Source organism: Bombus huntii, chromosome 11 (assembly GCF_024542735.1).
Source record: "Bombus huntii isolate Logan2020A chromosome 11, iyBomHunt1.1, whole genome shotgun sequence".
Lineage (NCBI taxonomy): Eukaryota > Metazoa > Arthropoda > Insecta > Hymenoptera > Apidae > Bombus > Bombus huntii.
In genome coordinates, this window is record NC_066248.1 from 10,588,314 (window position 1) to 10,601,232 (window position 12,919).

The window sequence follows — 12,919 nt, forward strand, 5'->3', positions numbered from 1 at the left end:
CGTGGAAACTCACTTTAGTTGACATACTTTAGTCGAATAAAAATTGTAGGTGTTAAAAATATCTATCAAATGAGACGTCAAATGTTAAAATTGGTTAATTCATTGAGCCAAATAAATAAAAACCATCCATAGTCGCACTATTTTCAATTGTCAATTATTCATGAAAAATTGAGAATGCAAAGTTAAAAATTTATGAGAATGTATTCGCGTTCACGAAGATACCAAAAAAGGAGGGCGCAGGTCTCGAAAGTCGATAGGAAGAGCAATTGAGATCCCTTTAAAGGCAGAAATTTACACTTGAATAATACAAATGTTTGATTCAAACGTTTTAAATTATTTTCTTTTATAGAATGGTCTATTGGTATAGAGATATACATACATATTAAGTATATCTAATATTTGTAAACGTTTATTGTATTGTTTATTTTCCTTGTTTTTTGTTAATAAATTATTATATTTTGAAATTTTGTACTATTTTTAACCCTGCTTTATATGTGTCATCGTCCAAAGATATAGTAAACAATTAATTTCTCTTAGGCAACTTACAATTAGTTTTATTAATGCGCGATTTTGTCATTCTCAAATTTACCTATTTTGAACAGAAAAGTAGATATGAACTTCTTCGTAGAACCGTACAATTAAAGAGGTTCTCATAGCGTAGAACTCAATAGGTTTTCAACTATGCTGGTGTGCGACCAAATAAGATTGATCTCTAGGTTTAAGCTTAAATACACAGTTCTTGTATATGCTAAATTACGACCAAACAGAGCAGATCCCTAATTTTATAGGTTCCTGTGTGTGCTAATTTTAGTTAAATTCAACACTTGACCGCATGGTGCAGTACCTGTACTGTAAAATAACTAGAACTACGGGCGTGAGCACTCTCATTTTCTCTCTGTTAGTAATGTAATTATATCTCTTATATTGGCTGCACTGACATTCTCGACATTTCATGTCAGTGTATATATCATACAATTTAGTGAAACTTAACTTACATTGAAGTTCTACTATGTGTTGTTTATAAGTAAAACATTAGTGTACTTTGTATTTAAATAAGTGAAAGAACATATATAAAAGTCAGAAATGGATTTTCAAAATCGTCCAGGAGGAAAAACTGGCGGCGGAGGTGTCGCGTCCTGGTCAGAAAGTAACCGAGATAGAAGAGAACGTTTACGACAACTTGCGTTGGAGACTATTGACCTCAACAAGGATCCATATTTTATGAAAAATCATTTAGGTTCTTACGAATGTAAATTATGTTTAACTCTTCACAATAATGAGGGCAGTTATTTGGCCCATACACAAGGTAAAAAACATCAAGCTAACCTAGCTAGAAGAGCTGCTAAAGAAGCAAAGGAAGCTCCTCAAACACTTGCTCCTGAAAAACCTCGAGTAGAACCAAAAAAATTTGTAAAGATTGGAAGACCAGGTTATAGAGTAACTAAACAAAGAGATCCAGAATCAGGACAACAAAGTTTATTATTCCAAGTTGACTATCCAGAAGTTGCAGATAATGTTATTCCAAGGCATAGGTTTATGTCAGCATATGAACAGAGAGTTGAACCACCAGATCGTAAATGGCAATATTTATTGTTTGCTGCTGAACCTTATGAAACTATAGCTTTCAAGGTAAATTTACTTTAAAATATAAAGATAAATAATTTTGCAGTTAAAAATATAATTTTACAATATTTTAGGTGCCTAGTAGAGAAGTCGAAAAGGCAGAAGGCAAGTTTTGGACACATTGGAACAAAGATACAAAACAGTTCTTTTTACAATTTGCATTTAAAAACGAAAAGCCTTCCGTTGGTAAAGTACCACCACCTCCAGTTCCTTTAATACGACCTGGTTTAGGACCACCTATGGTACCAGTACCACCACCACCAAGACCACCTATATTTAATCCAGTACCACCACCACCAGCACTTTTAGCTACTGGCATGCAAATACCTCCACCACCACCTCATTTAGCATAATTTTTTATTCAGATAAAACAACGCGGAAAAAGGTTATAAATCAATATCGAAATGTATATTCTACAAAAATAAAAATGTTTTTTGTACATAAAAGAAATGTGAGGTGGCATTGTTATATTGTATTTTTCTTTGTCCTTTGCTGTTATAATTTTGTATACTTATTACTAATAAAATTAGTATCCTGATACTCAAAAATTATAAACAATTTGAAAATTTCGCTCTTACTATTAACACGTTGACTGGCACGACACCCGTATTCGGGTGTCAGCAAAGTTCCTGGTCGGGCCGCGTAACCCATATTCGGGTATTGTTTATTTGACTACTTACGAAGAATCCTCGTAGGTATTTGAAAAGATATTCTGTAATAATAAAACTGTTGAATTGTTATAAAAGTAATACGAAACTGATTTATTTAAAGAATTATTTAGAATGTAAAACTAAGAAATAAGTTTTCAATTTTTCTTTTCGACGTTGTAACGAATTAGGGCAGAGATTTTAAGTTACGCCGTTCATTGCTCGGTCAAGGTTCAAACCGATTTTGTAGAAAGTGGAGAGATGAGAAACAAATGCGAAGGAATGGAAACAAAAGAAGTGAGCTATCATTCTAGAGACCACCATTTGAGCGACTTGCATTACTAAAATATCGATGGGTGACGGAGATTCCTTAGAAAACACGCGTGGCAGTCAACGTGTTAAAGAATATATACAATACTGATAAATAAGAAAAAATAAAACAGTATCACAGCTTTTTCTTTTTTTCTCTGTTATTGTTAAAATTTATTAAGAATATGAACGTATTAGAATGTACAGAAGACTTGTTGATGAACGTTTCGGTTCCTGAAATGTAAAAGAAGTTTTACTAATTTATTTATGAAAAAATACAAAATATTATGAAGTTAGATTGGTGTAATCAGTTACATAGAACAATCTACATGGTTTTAAGTGTTGTACGCACTTTTCTGACCGCCCGTTCGTATTATCATCATTAAATGCTTTAATCTTTTACAATTTAATCATATTTATCAATGTTTTATTATAAAATATGTACCAGAGTATGCTTAGGCAGACAGAACACAAACTCCTCCAACTGCCTTAATTTTGTCTTCTGCCCGTTTACTGAAAAATTTGGCTTTAACAATAACTGGTTGTTTAGGAAGTCGTCCTTTGCCCAGAAGTTTGTAATATCCCTATAAAATTGAATATAGAACAAAAATGTAATTACAATATAGTATTTTGAAGTTAGTTCTCTCAGTAATTCTCTCGCGATTTACACTTACCGCTTTAACCAAATTAATTATTGGAACTTTGTTTTCTGAATCCTTATACTTAAGTCTGGTTTGTTCAGAAACTAATGTCCATAGTTTATCCAAATTTAAGGTGGGGCACCATTTTGTATTCCGCCTTAAATGATAATTTCGCATACCAAGCTGTGAATTAAAATAAAAATTTATTGATGTTTTCCTCCTACTGGTACTGATTTGATATTTATGCAGCTCATCAGAATACTACATACATTCAAAGTAATTCAGATCGCCGGTGAATAATAAAGTTATCATCATTGAATATTTAACCCTTTGCATACAAGAGGTGACCCTCGGTCACTACTTACCTTTTGTGACAACTCGAGCGGTGACTCTTGGTCACCATTCAGTTTGACGCAATATGCCGATGTTTATTTTCTTTGAAAATTGAAGCGTTATAAGATATAAAACCTTCCGAAGCACAAAATGATACATCTTCATATAGTGATAAGATTTTCTTTGATTCAAGAAATTGATAAGACCTGACCTTCCAGTATCAACAAGAATACTGTTGCATTTTTATACAATGTTGTTGGAGAAAATTCCTGGTGCTCAGAGACATTATATGTTCACAGACAGATATTATACAAGTTATATCTTGTTGAAAGAATTATGGAAACTGAAATGTCAATTTGCCAGGACAATCCTAACAAATAGAAAGATTTTGTCAAATCTTATAAAAAAACCAAAATTTTGTAACAAGTCTACTATAAATATACCCAAAAAGCAACACCTTAGTTTCAGTATGTAAAGACAAGAGGATCGTGACATGTTCAACCAATTGGTATAATGCAGAATTGACTTATGTGAAAAGAATTTTACGAGGTGGTGTTAAAGTTAAGATGAAAAAACCCAATGCTATAATAAACTACATAATATATATGGGCAGCATTGATTGTGTCGACCAATATGCCTCAATATACTGTTTCTTAAGGAAATCCTTAAAATGGTGACAAAAACTATTTTGTTGGAGCCCAGAAATAGATATAAATGGAAAATTACATATCATTCTAACATAAAATAGAAAGGATTATAGGGTCTGCTCTCAATAAAATAAATCCAGCAATAGACACTAGACAATATATTATTGCAATACGTGTCCAGACAAGCCAAGGATGCATCTTGGCAATTGCTTTATAAAATATCACACTAAACAACAGTACAGACTAATATTTAAGAAATTTTCATCTTTGAGACATAAAAATACATAAAAATAAAAACATAAAAGTTTTATACATTAATTTATATGTGTAATCATTCTAAGTTACAGGTAAGCAATTCACCAAACATGCCATGAAATGTCTTGAATTGCTGATTCGCCCGAGCAAAAGAAGCCTCGAGTGCAAAGGGTTAATATAGTTAATTTTTTGTAAAAATCTGAAATATATTTACCTTTCCAAAGTAACCAGGATGGTACTTATCAAAGTTGATACGATGATGGTGCAAACCACCAGCATTACCACGTCCACCAGGATGTTTCCTGTGTTTACCTAGAATGAAGTATTGCTTCATTTAGTTCAATTTTGTATAATTTTCAATTATTCTTATACTCATTAATTTTATAACTAATAAACTATATAAAATCATACCTATACGTCCATGGCCATGGCTCACGTGACCACGGAGCTTCCTTGTCTTCTTTTTATGCGTCGACTATAAAAAAAAAAGAAAATAAATAAATTATACAATAAAATTCATATAATCACATTGCGTGTTGTCACAAAGATTATGTTATTTATTATAACGTATTATATTATAACGTAAACTCGCAATGTTAACAATATTTACAATCAGTATTTAATAAATCATCTTAAGAAGAAAAATAACAATTCTACAAAAATATTTAATAAGTTTTTAGTGAAATTATAATCTTTATCATTTTATTTGACGAAAGATGTTTTCAAGAACTGCAGATTACAAATAAATAATTTCAGAGCTACTAACTCACCATCCTGTTCGCGATGTAGGAAACGAAGAACGTTTGCTCTTTACTGAAACTATTAATATTTGCCCAGATGGCGCATGTGTACCTTGACTACCATATGATCATAAAATAACTATTAAAAATATAATAAAAATTACTATTATTATAATTTGTATCTAGAGAACAAAATTTGTCTTTTATTAAGTTAAGCTGTTTATTCTAAGTGCGATAAATGACTTATTTTATAGCATTTGGTAGCATAAATGCTAATTTGAACAGATGTTCAGATTTTCATGTAAACTACATTTTATGTTTTTTATATTATTTTTTATTTAAATATATTAATACTGCGCTCGTAAGAACAAGATATTTTATAAAATAAAAATTGAAATAGTAATACAAGAATATCTTCTTTATTAATAGTTATTTTCTTAGCCACAAGTCACACATACGAAGTCGGCTTTAATCTTCATATAATGTACATCTTGAAAAATTCTAGTGATATATGGTTAAGGTTAAGTTATGCACATAGCTGCAGACCGGATTAAAAGGATAGGTAGAGGTTTGCAGATTTCGTATAATTTATGTGTAATCATTCCGAAATTACTTATAATTAAAAGTGAAATTTAATCTGTCCATAAAAAGAATTTTATTAGTGGAACAATACAAATACCGTTAAAAAACTGAACGTACGCAAGGAAAATTTTAAAAGTAGATCAAGATGCAAGAATCTCAACCGAAGAAAGGCAAGAAAGGTAAGAAAATAGTAATGTGATTAGTATACGTGTGTAATTAAATAAAAATAAAATGACAGTACTTTGAATATATATGTAAGCTTATGTTTTAATTAAGTGTATAATATATTTTTCTTATGTGACGACTGTCGTCTGCTTTCATTTAACCTCAATTTAACCGCTTTTCTGTTACATACGGATAGGATAATAATATATTTCCACTTCTTTCATAATGTTTGTAATTTGGTAAATAAAAGTTTATCTTGTCTGTCTCTTTATGCACTCACGAGAAGTTCTATATTTTTAATAATTTATGAAAATAATCATAATATGTTGGTATTTCGTAACTTGAAAATGATATTAGATAACATGATTTTTTATTTCTGAAATATATTTCATCTTGATTAATGTAGATCACTGTATGAATAAAATATTATATGAATCAAACATTAAAACAATGTATTGATTGCCAATAACTGTATAAGGTGAAAGTTATTCAGTTGCAAACTAGATAGTGAAAGTTGCAGGTATCTTGAACACCATACTCTGTTGCTAATTCATTATTTTTTTGATATTTATGTAATTAAATTAAATGGCAAAATAAAAATTCCTTTTATAACATTTTGGTTTATTGCGCATTATATATCACCATGTAATATGTATATTTAAAATATAATAATTTAATCAGTTTATACAAGTACTTAGATCATATGACACATTGGATGAATAATTGACTCAAAATGTATTTATATAATCCACATCTATGATTAGCTAGAAGAAAGCGCAATGATAGTGATGAAGATATCGAAAAAGTTTTGGCTGAATTGGAATTGGAATATTCTGGACAAAAGAAAGAAGTTAAAGATGAGCCAGCTGAACAGAAACCTGAAGATGAAGATAAAAAGAAGAAAGGAAAAAAGGATAAGAAGAAGGAAAAAGGTGATGTCATTGATATTAAAGAAGAGTTAAAGGTTAGTGAATACCTTGAAGTAAATAATATTGATGATGAAATGGAAGTTGGTACCGTAAAAACTGCTGCACAGAAGAAGAAAGAAAAGAAAGAAAGAGAAAAGCAGAAGAAACTTGCACAGAAAAAAGCTGTATGTAATTCAAGTTGTTATATTTATAATATTGTGTATATATATATATATATATATATATATATATATATATTATTTGTATTAAATATCATGAGTTATTACATTTAAATTAATTGATAATAGGAAATAATTAAGAAGGGAGAAAATGAAGAAGAAAAGGCTGCATCTACAACAGAAAAACAAGGCAAAAAAGAACTAGAAGTAAAGGTTCCAGAAACAAAAACAACAGAATTGAAGGAGGCCAATGAAGCAGATATTTCTGCACCTGGTGAAGGTGACGAGGGAAAGAAGAAAAAAAAGAAAGGTGGAAAAGAGGAAACCAAGGAAAAAGGTAACAAAAAGTTTTATTGCTCTTTTTTAAGTAGCAAATTAATGCAAGTTACATTTGCTAGGATATAACATTAATTTGTGTCTACATTTAGTATAATTAGATATGTGCAATAGGCAAAGGTCCTGGGAAGAAGACTATTGCTGCAATGCAGGAAGCCTTAAAGAAATTGAAAGAGGAAGAAGAGAGGTTAAAACGAGAACAAGAAGAAAAGTTACGGCAAGAAGAATTGCGGGAACAAGCTCGATTAGAACAACTCAGACTTGAACAGGAACGGAAGGAAAGGAAAAAACTTAAGGAAAAGCAGAGAAAAGAAAGATTGAAGGCAGAAGGGAAACTTTTGACTACGAAACAAAAACAAGATAGGGCCAGAGCACAAGCTATGCTCAATGCACTTAAAGCTCAAGGTTTAGATTTACCAGGTGTAGGGGAGAAGAAACCTCCTAGACCAGGTGTTTATAATACTTTATTATAAAGCATAATATATGAGAATGTAAGAATGAATTAAGATGTATAAAAACATCGTTTCTCAGGAACTCGTGTAAGGCCGAACAAGGTAAAACAGCAAGTAAGTGTCGATGAAAAAGATGATGAAAAAGTAGAAGAAAATGTGGCAGAAGCAAATAGAGTTGAATTAGAAATCGTGGATCAGCAACCAAAGGAGTTTGAAGAAAAGGAAGATGATGTCAAAGATTCATGGGATGCTGAAACTACTGAAGATGAACAGGATGAAGGTATTAGAAATGTGTTTATTAGTACTGTATATACGTTCCCAAATATATTTAATGAAACTATTTTTAATAAAAGATAATTTCATAGATAAATTAGTAGACGATGTGCCAAAAACTCCTGAAAAGCTTAAGGCAACGATACTTTTACTCGAGAAAGAAAAGCGGTCACAAATTGTAGAAGCTGGAAAGGAATCTTCAGAAAGTGAATCAGAGAGCGAGAGCGGTAGTGAATCAGAGACAGAAGAAAGTGAAGATGATAGTGGCGTAGAAGATAAAGTATCAGATGCAGCGAGGAAAAAGGAACGAGTTAGAGAACGAATACAACTCCGAAGGATAGAAGCGGAAAAGAAAAAATCGGTAGATAATCTCAGAGCTGCCGTAGTGTGCGTTCTAGGTCATGTTGATACTGGCAAAACAAAAATTCTCGATAAGTTGAGGAGAACAAATGTACAAGACGGTGAAGCGGGCGGTATAACTCAACAAATTGGTGCCACAAATGTACCTATCGATGCTATTCGAGAATCAACGAAACACGTGAAAGGAGTAAGTTGTCTTTTATAACTGTTTTGTGCACTACTACTTATTGTGTATTACTTGAACAGATTGATAAAAGATAATAATTGTTTCCAGTTTGATGAAAACAAATTTAAAATACCTGGACTTTTGATAATAGACACTCCTGGACACGAATCTTTTAGTAATTTAAGAAACCGAGGATCTTCTCTATGTGATATAGCGATATTAGTCGTAGATATTATGCATGGTTTAGAACCACAAACTATCGAAAGTATTAATTTGCTTAAAACGAAGAAATGTCCTTTCATTGTAGCTTTAAATAAAATTGACAGGTATAGAATTTAAAATTAATTGCTTATTATTAATTGTTAATATTACGTTAATTAAATGCTAGCAATGTAATAGTAACATAATTTCTGTAGATTATATGATTGGCAAACTATGAATCGGAAAGATGTTCAAGATATTGTAAAAAGTCAAGCTATTAATACACAACGTGAGTTTGAAAAACGTTCGAAGGATGTTATTGTGCAATTTGCGGAACAAGGCCTGAATGCTGCGTTATTTTATGAAAATCCAGATCCTAGAAGTTATGTTTCCCTTGTACCTACTAGTGCTATTACAGGTAATTCGATACATTACATTGTTTGTTTTCAATAATATACAGTTTTTAAATGTTTTGATGCAAAATAAAGCTATTACTTTTTGTACAGGCGAGGGTATGGGCAATCTACTATCGTTAATAGTAGATGCCTGCCAAGGTCCACTAGCTAAGAGGCTCATGTATAGCGAAGAGCTTCAAGCCACTGTTTTAGAAGTGAAAGCATTACCAGGCCTTGGAACAACAATAGATTGTATTCTAGTCAATGGAATATTAAGAGAAGGTGAAACAATGATAGTAGCAGGTACCGATGGTCCAATAGTAACTCAAATACGTTCACTTCTTATGCCACAACCGTTGAAAGAATTAAGAGTCAAAGTAAGTATACGAAGTCTCGTTTACAATTAACTGTATTAATAATACTCATCTGTTGTGTTTTTAGTACAAAAGTAATTCTATGTATAAAAATTTGATAACAATATCTTTTTTATTTAATGAATTGCAGAATGCGTATATCGAACATCGTGAGGTTAAAGCAGCGCAAGGAGTAAAAATTGCTGCAAAGGATTTAGAAAAAGCGATTGCAGGTAAGCAGCGACTTATTAAATCGTCATCATAGCATTGCTATATTAGTAATGTTAATATTACAGAAGAAATAAACCAAAATTTTATGTTTTGTAAATAGGATTGAATCTCCAAGTGGCTCACAAACCAGATGAAGTGGATGTCCTGAAAGAAGAAATCGCGAAAGAGTTGACAAGTGCTCTTGGCAATATTCGACTCGTGGAACGTGGTGTTTACGTGCAAGCGTCGACATTAGGAGCCCTCGAAGCGTTATTGGACTTCCTTAAAAGTAGCAAGATACCGGTAAGTTTTATTTATATGATACATGTAATATATCTATTACTTATACAATATAAGTTTGCTTATTTTATCATATACTATTCAGCATCGTTAACATTAATAACGAAATTGGAAAAGTTCGAATGTAATTTCTTAAAAAACTGGAAATTTCTAACACGTTAGAAGTTTGTTTTTGTAGTTATAATGGTGCATTTGTTTATATTCGTTTAATAAATTTCCGTTAATTTCTTCGTTCAACGAGAGAATCAGAAAACAGCATTGAAAGTGTAAAAACAAAAGCAAACTGTGTGATTAGTAGAAAAATCGATGGTAAAGCGGGTAGAGAGACTGAAAGCAAATGAATGGGAGGGAAAAAGATGTGCGAAGGGAGGAGTGAGATAGAAAGGGAGAGAGAAAGAGAGAGAACAGCAGCAACGAACCACTTCCTTCTTAACAGTTTAGCAGGATACGACTCATTGGTCGCATACGGTGCTTGTAGTTGTGATCCATCGTGCTATCAGCCGTGTTGTGCATCCGTGAGCACGCCTTATAGGTTTCCACAGGGTGTCTTGTATATTCCGCGATTTTCCATCATGTATGATGCCCTCATCATCATAAAATTGACGATAATACATCAATAAAAATATCCACTTAAAAGCAAAATTTTGATTTATTAATATTACGCGTTTTGTATCCTTCTTCTAAAACTATATAGCACGCATGCTTATTACAACTTAACGAGATCGATGTTCGTTAAAAAAAGCGTCCTATGATTCTCAATAGATAGGAAAGGTTTCCAGAAAAGTTATTGATGTAGACCAATATATTGTTTGTCGATTGGCGTGTGTCGTAGCTCAAGTTGACGGCATTATCATTGCCTTGATGATTTGGCATTGTTCGTTCGTTCGTTCGTATAGTAGCTCAGCGGCAGTGCATCAACGTTCGCACGATAAAGAAAAAAAAGTATGCATGGCTACGATGGTTTGGTTCGAGGTAACGTCCGAAACGGCCTTAAGCCTGTCCTTCCTCGGATTATGAATGGGCTGCCCCCACCGTATCGTACGATCACGTGTCCCGTGACGTCAGGTTTTATCGCAGGCATACGCGACACACGCATGCAGCCAGTCGTAAGTACGGTCCGTCACTCTACGGGCAATGCGGGTATGCTTTTACATATGGCACGCAGGAGGGAGTAGACAGTAGAGCGGCGAATGGAGACCAGCCGTGTACAGCCTTCTCTCTCTCTTTTCTTCTCACCTTTTTTCTCCTGTTCGCTCTTTCTTCTTCCTCTAGTTCTATCTTTATCCGTCCTGCCCTTCTCTTTCGTTCTACGAGAGACTCTCTTTCTCAACGAGAAGGAGAAATCGTGGGGTTGGCGCGCTATACTCACTGGCAGTATATAGAGATTCTCTGAGAAGGCTCCTCTTCTGCCAACACACAGAGACACGGACGCGTGTGGGCTGGAAAAAAGAATACGTGACCAACGTACAGGAAACTGCCCACACTCGGAGCAAAAGCACCGTGGGTGGACGGATCGACGAACGGGCGGACGTACGACTCGAATCGTGGCCCTGTGTGTCGGTTTATAAGGCGTATGTTGCGCTAAAGATGAGACACGAATATCACGTACCATCAAGAGAATGCTCTATCGATATCAATTTGCCTCTTCTTCTTCTTCTTCTTTTTTCCATTGGCACGTGGGTAGATATATCAAAGATCGATATTTCGATCACGTCCGATGAATGGAATATGCGATCGAATCGCAACCTTCTTAGTCTATGGAGCTATTATTCGAGATTCGTTTTGAATTACTTTTCGATCCTTTTATCGGGTGATTTATGTATAGTAAATTCGAGGTCGAGCAACGAAATTCACCGTTTGTCATGAATGAATCGAACGTTTGCTTACATCGAGGTTAATCTAGTTTTGTCGATATTGCAAACAGGATCCAAACGAAATGTTTAATATTTACGAAGTCGCTTCGCTTCGACTTCGAACGCATACGTGCACATATCCGGCCGATTATGATGGCGTTGGCGAATTGACGATTCTTGCCGAGTACCTTTCTGTCCTCGTCCTGTTTAGACGAGCAGGATCGAAATAAATAGTTTAACCGGAACACGCGCTATTCTTCTTGGAATGAGTTAAAGGCACGCGCATCGATTAATAATTATCCACCTCGTTCGTAATATAGGCACGTAGAAATTAACGTTTTAGTCCTCGAACGAAAAGAATCTTTTAAAAAGGAAAACATTGCACCTAGTTTCAGAGTTATTACATTTTTTATCATCTTTAAGGAGTCTAAAAAGTTGATCGAAACCTTTCCAAGGTAGATCCATTGCGTAATTGAACTAATGCTAGTAGTAAAATTCTACGATTCAACTCACAAGTTACGAGTATTAATAAATTCCCTTGCGTAACAGGAACAGGTTTGTTAGTAAGAAACAAGTTGATTGATTGTCTTAGTCGATGTAAAATTTTTAAATTGCAGAAACTTTGTATAATAGAAGTCTATAATCTAGAACTTGTCATTTGTCAATTCATTAAAATTATTAGTTTGTAAATTATTGTGCAAGAAGGTCAAAATATTAGGGCCAGTGAATCTCGAGTATGCCTAATTGTCATAATGATTCTTCAAAGTCGAAAAGTTGAAAATGGGTGTGGGGGATGCAGGTAACTAAAAGTAGATCGCGTGAATTTTTCGCTTGTTGGAGTCTGGGTGGCATAGTTGGTTCCGTTGCTCGGCGGAACTCGTGACGAGCGGACGAACGGACGGAGGTGCAGTTCGCTCCTCTTCTGCAGCAGGAAAAGATGGCTCGTTTCCTCGCATTGTTTTTAACCGCGGTATATAAGCAGCTATACCGG

The 12,919-nt window shown here is 33.6% G+C and overlaps 3 protein-coding genes across 8 annotated transcripts in view; 2 read left to right on the top strand and 1 right to left on the bottom strand.

Moving 5' to 3' along the window:
* The first annotated feature begins 614 nt into the window (after positions 1-614).
* LOC126871035 (splicing factor 3A subunit 2) lies at positions 615-2,875 on the top strand. Its single transcript, XM_050629388.1, has 2 exons — positions 615-1,629; positions 1,698-2,875. The coding sequence occupies exons 1-2, from the start codon at positions 1,084-1,086 to the stop codon at positions 1,974-1,976; spliced, it is 825 nt and encodes a 274-aa protein (XP_050485345.1). The 5' UTR covers positions 615-1,083; the 3' UTR covers positions 1,977-2,875.
* The window catches only part of LOC126871038 (60S ribosomal protein L27a), a 112,104-nt gene continuing 101,907 nt past the window's right edge, over positions 2,723-12,919 (bottom strand). For 2 of the 4 annotated variants that reach the window (XM_050629396.1, XM_050629397.1), the window contains exons 2-5: positions 4,867-4,931; positions 4,670-4,767; positions 3,254-3,403; positions 2,723-3,163 (exon numbers count right to left, since the gene is read on the bottom strand). In XM_050629396.1, the coding sequence (XP_050485353.1) occupies positions 3,035-3,163; positions 3,254-3,403; positions 4,670-4,767; positions 4,867-4,931 (442 nt within the window). In that variant the 3' untranslated portion in view covers positions 2,723-3,034. Of the gene's footprint in view, positions 3,164-3,253; positions 3,404-4,669; positions 4,768-4,866; positions 4,932-5,225; positions 5,332-12,919 lie in introns of those variants that run through there. The other 2 variants (XM_050629395.1, XM_050629398.1) reach the window with 2 other exon arrangements.
* LOC126871024 (eukaryotic translation initiation factor 5B) overlaps positions 5,698-12,919 on the top strand; it is a 33,936-nt gene continuing 26,714 nt past the window's right edge. The window contains exons 1-11 of one of the 3 annotated variants that reach the window (XM_050629351.1): positions 5,698-5,956; positions 6,707-7,035; positions 7,159-7,366; positions 7,480-7,815; positions 7,897-8,097; positions 8,171-8,637; positions 8,725-8,942; positions 9,033-9,235; positions 9,324-9,589; positions 9,717-9,798; positions 9,897-10,078. In XM_050629351.1, the coding sequence (XP_050485308.1) occupies positions 5,923-5,956; positions 6,707-7,035; positions 7,159-7,366; positions 7,480-7,815; positions 7,897-8,097; positions 8,171-8,637; positions 8,725-8,942; positions 9,033-9,235; positions 9,324-9,589; positions 9,717-9,798; positions 9,897-10,078 (2,526 nt within the window). In that variant the 5' untranslated portion in view covers positions 5,698-5,922. Of the gene's footprint in view, positions 5,957-6,706; positions 7,036-7,158; positions 7,367-7,457; positions 7,816-7,896; positions 8,098-8,170; positions 8,638-8,724; positions 8,943-9,032; positions 9,236-9,323; positions 9,590-9,716; positions 9,799-9,896; positions 10,079-12,919 lie in introns of those variants that run through there. The other 2 variants (XM_050629352.1, XM_050629354.1) reach the window with 2 other exon arrangements.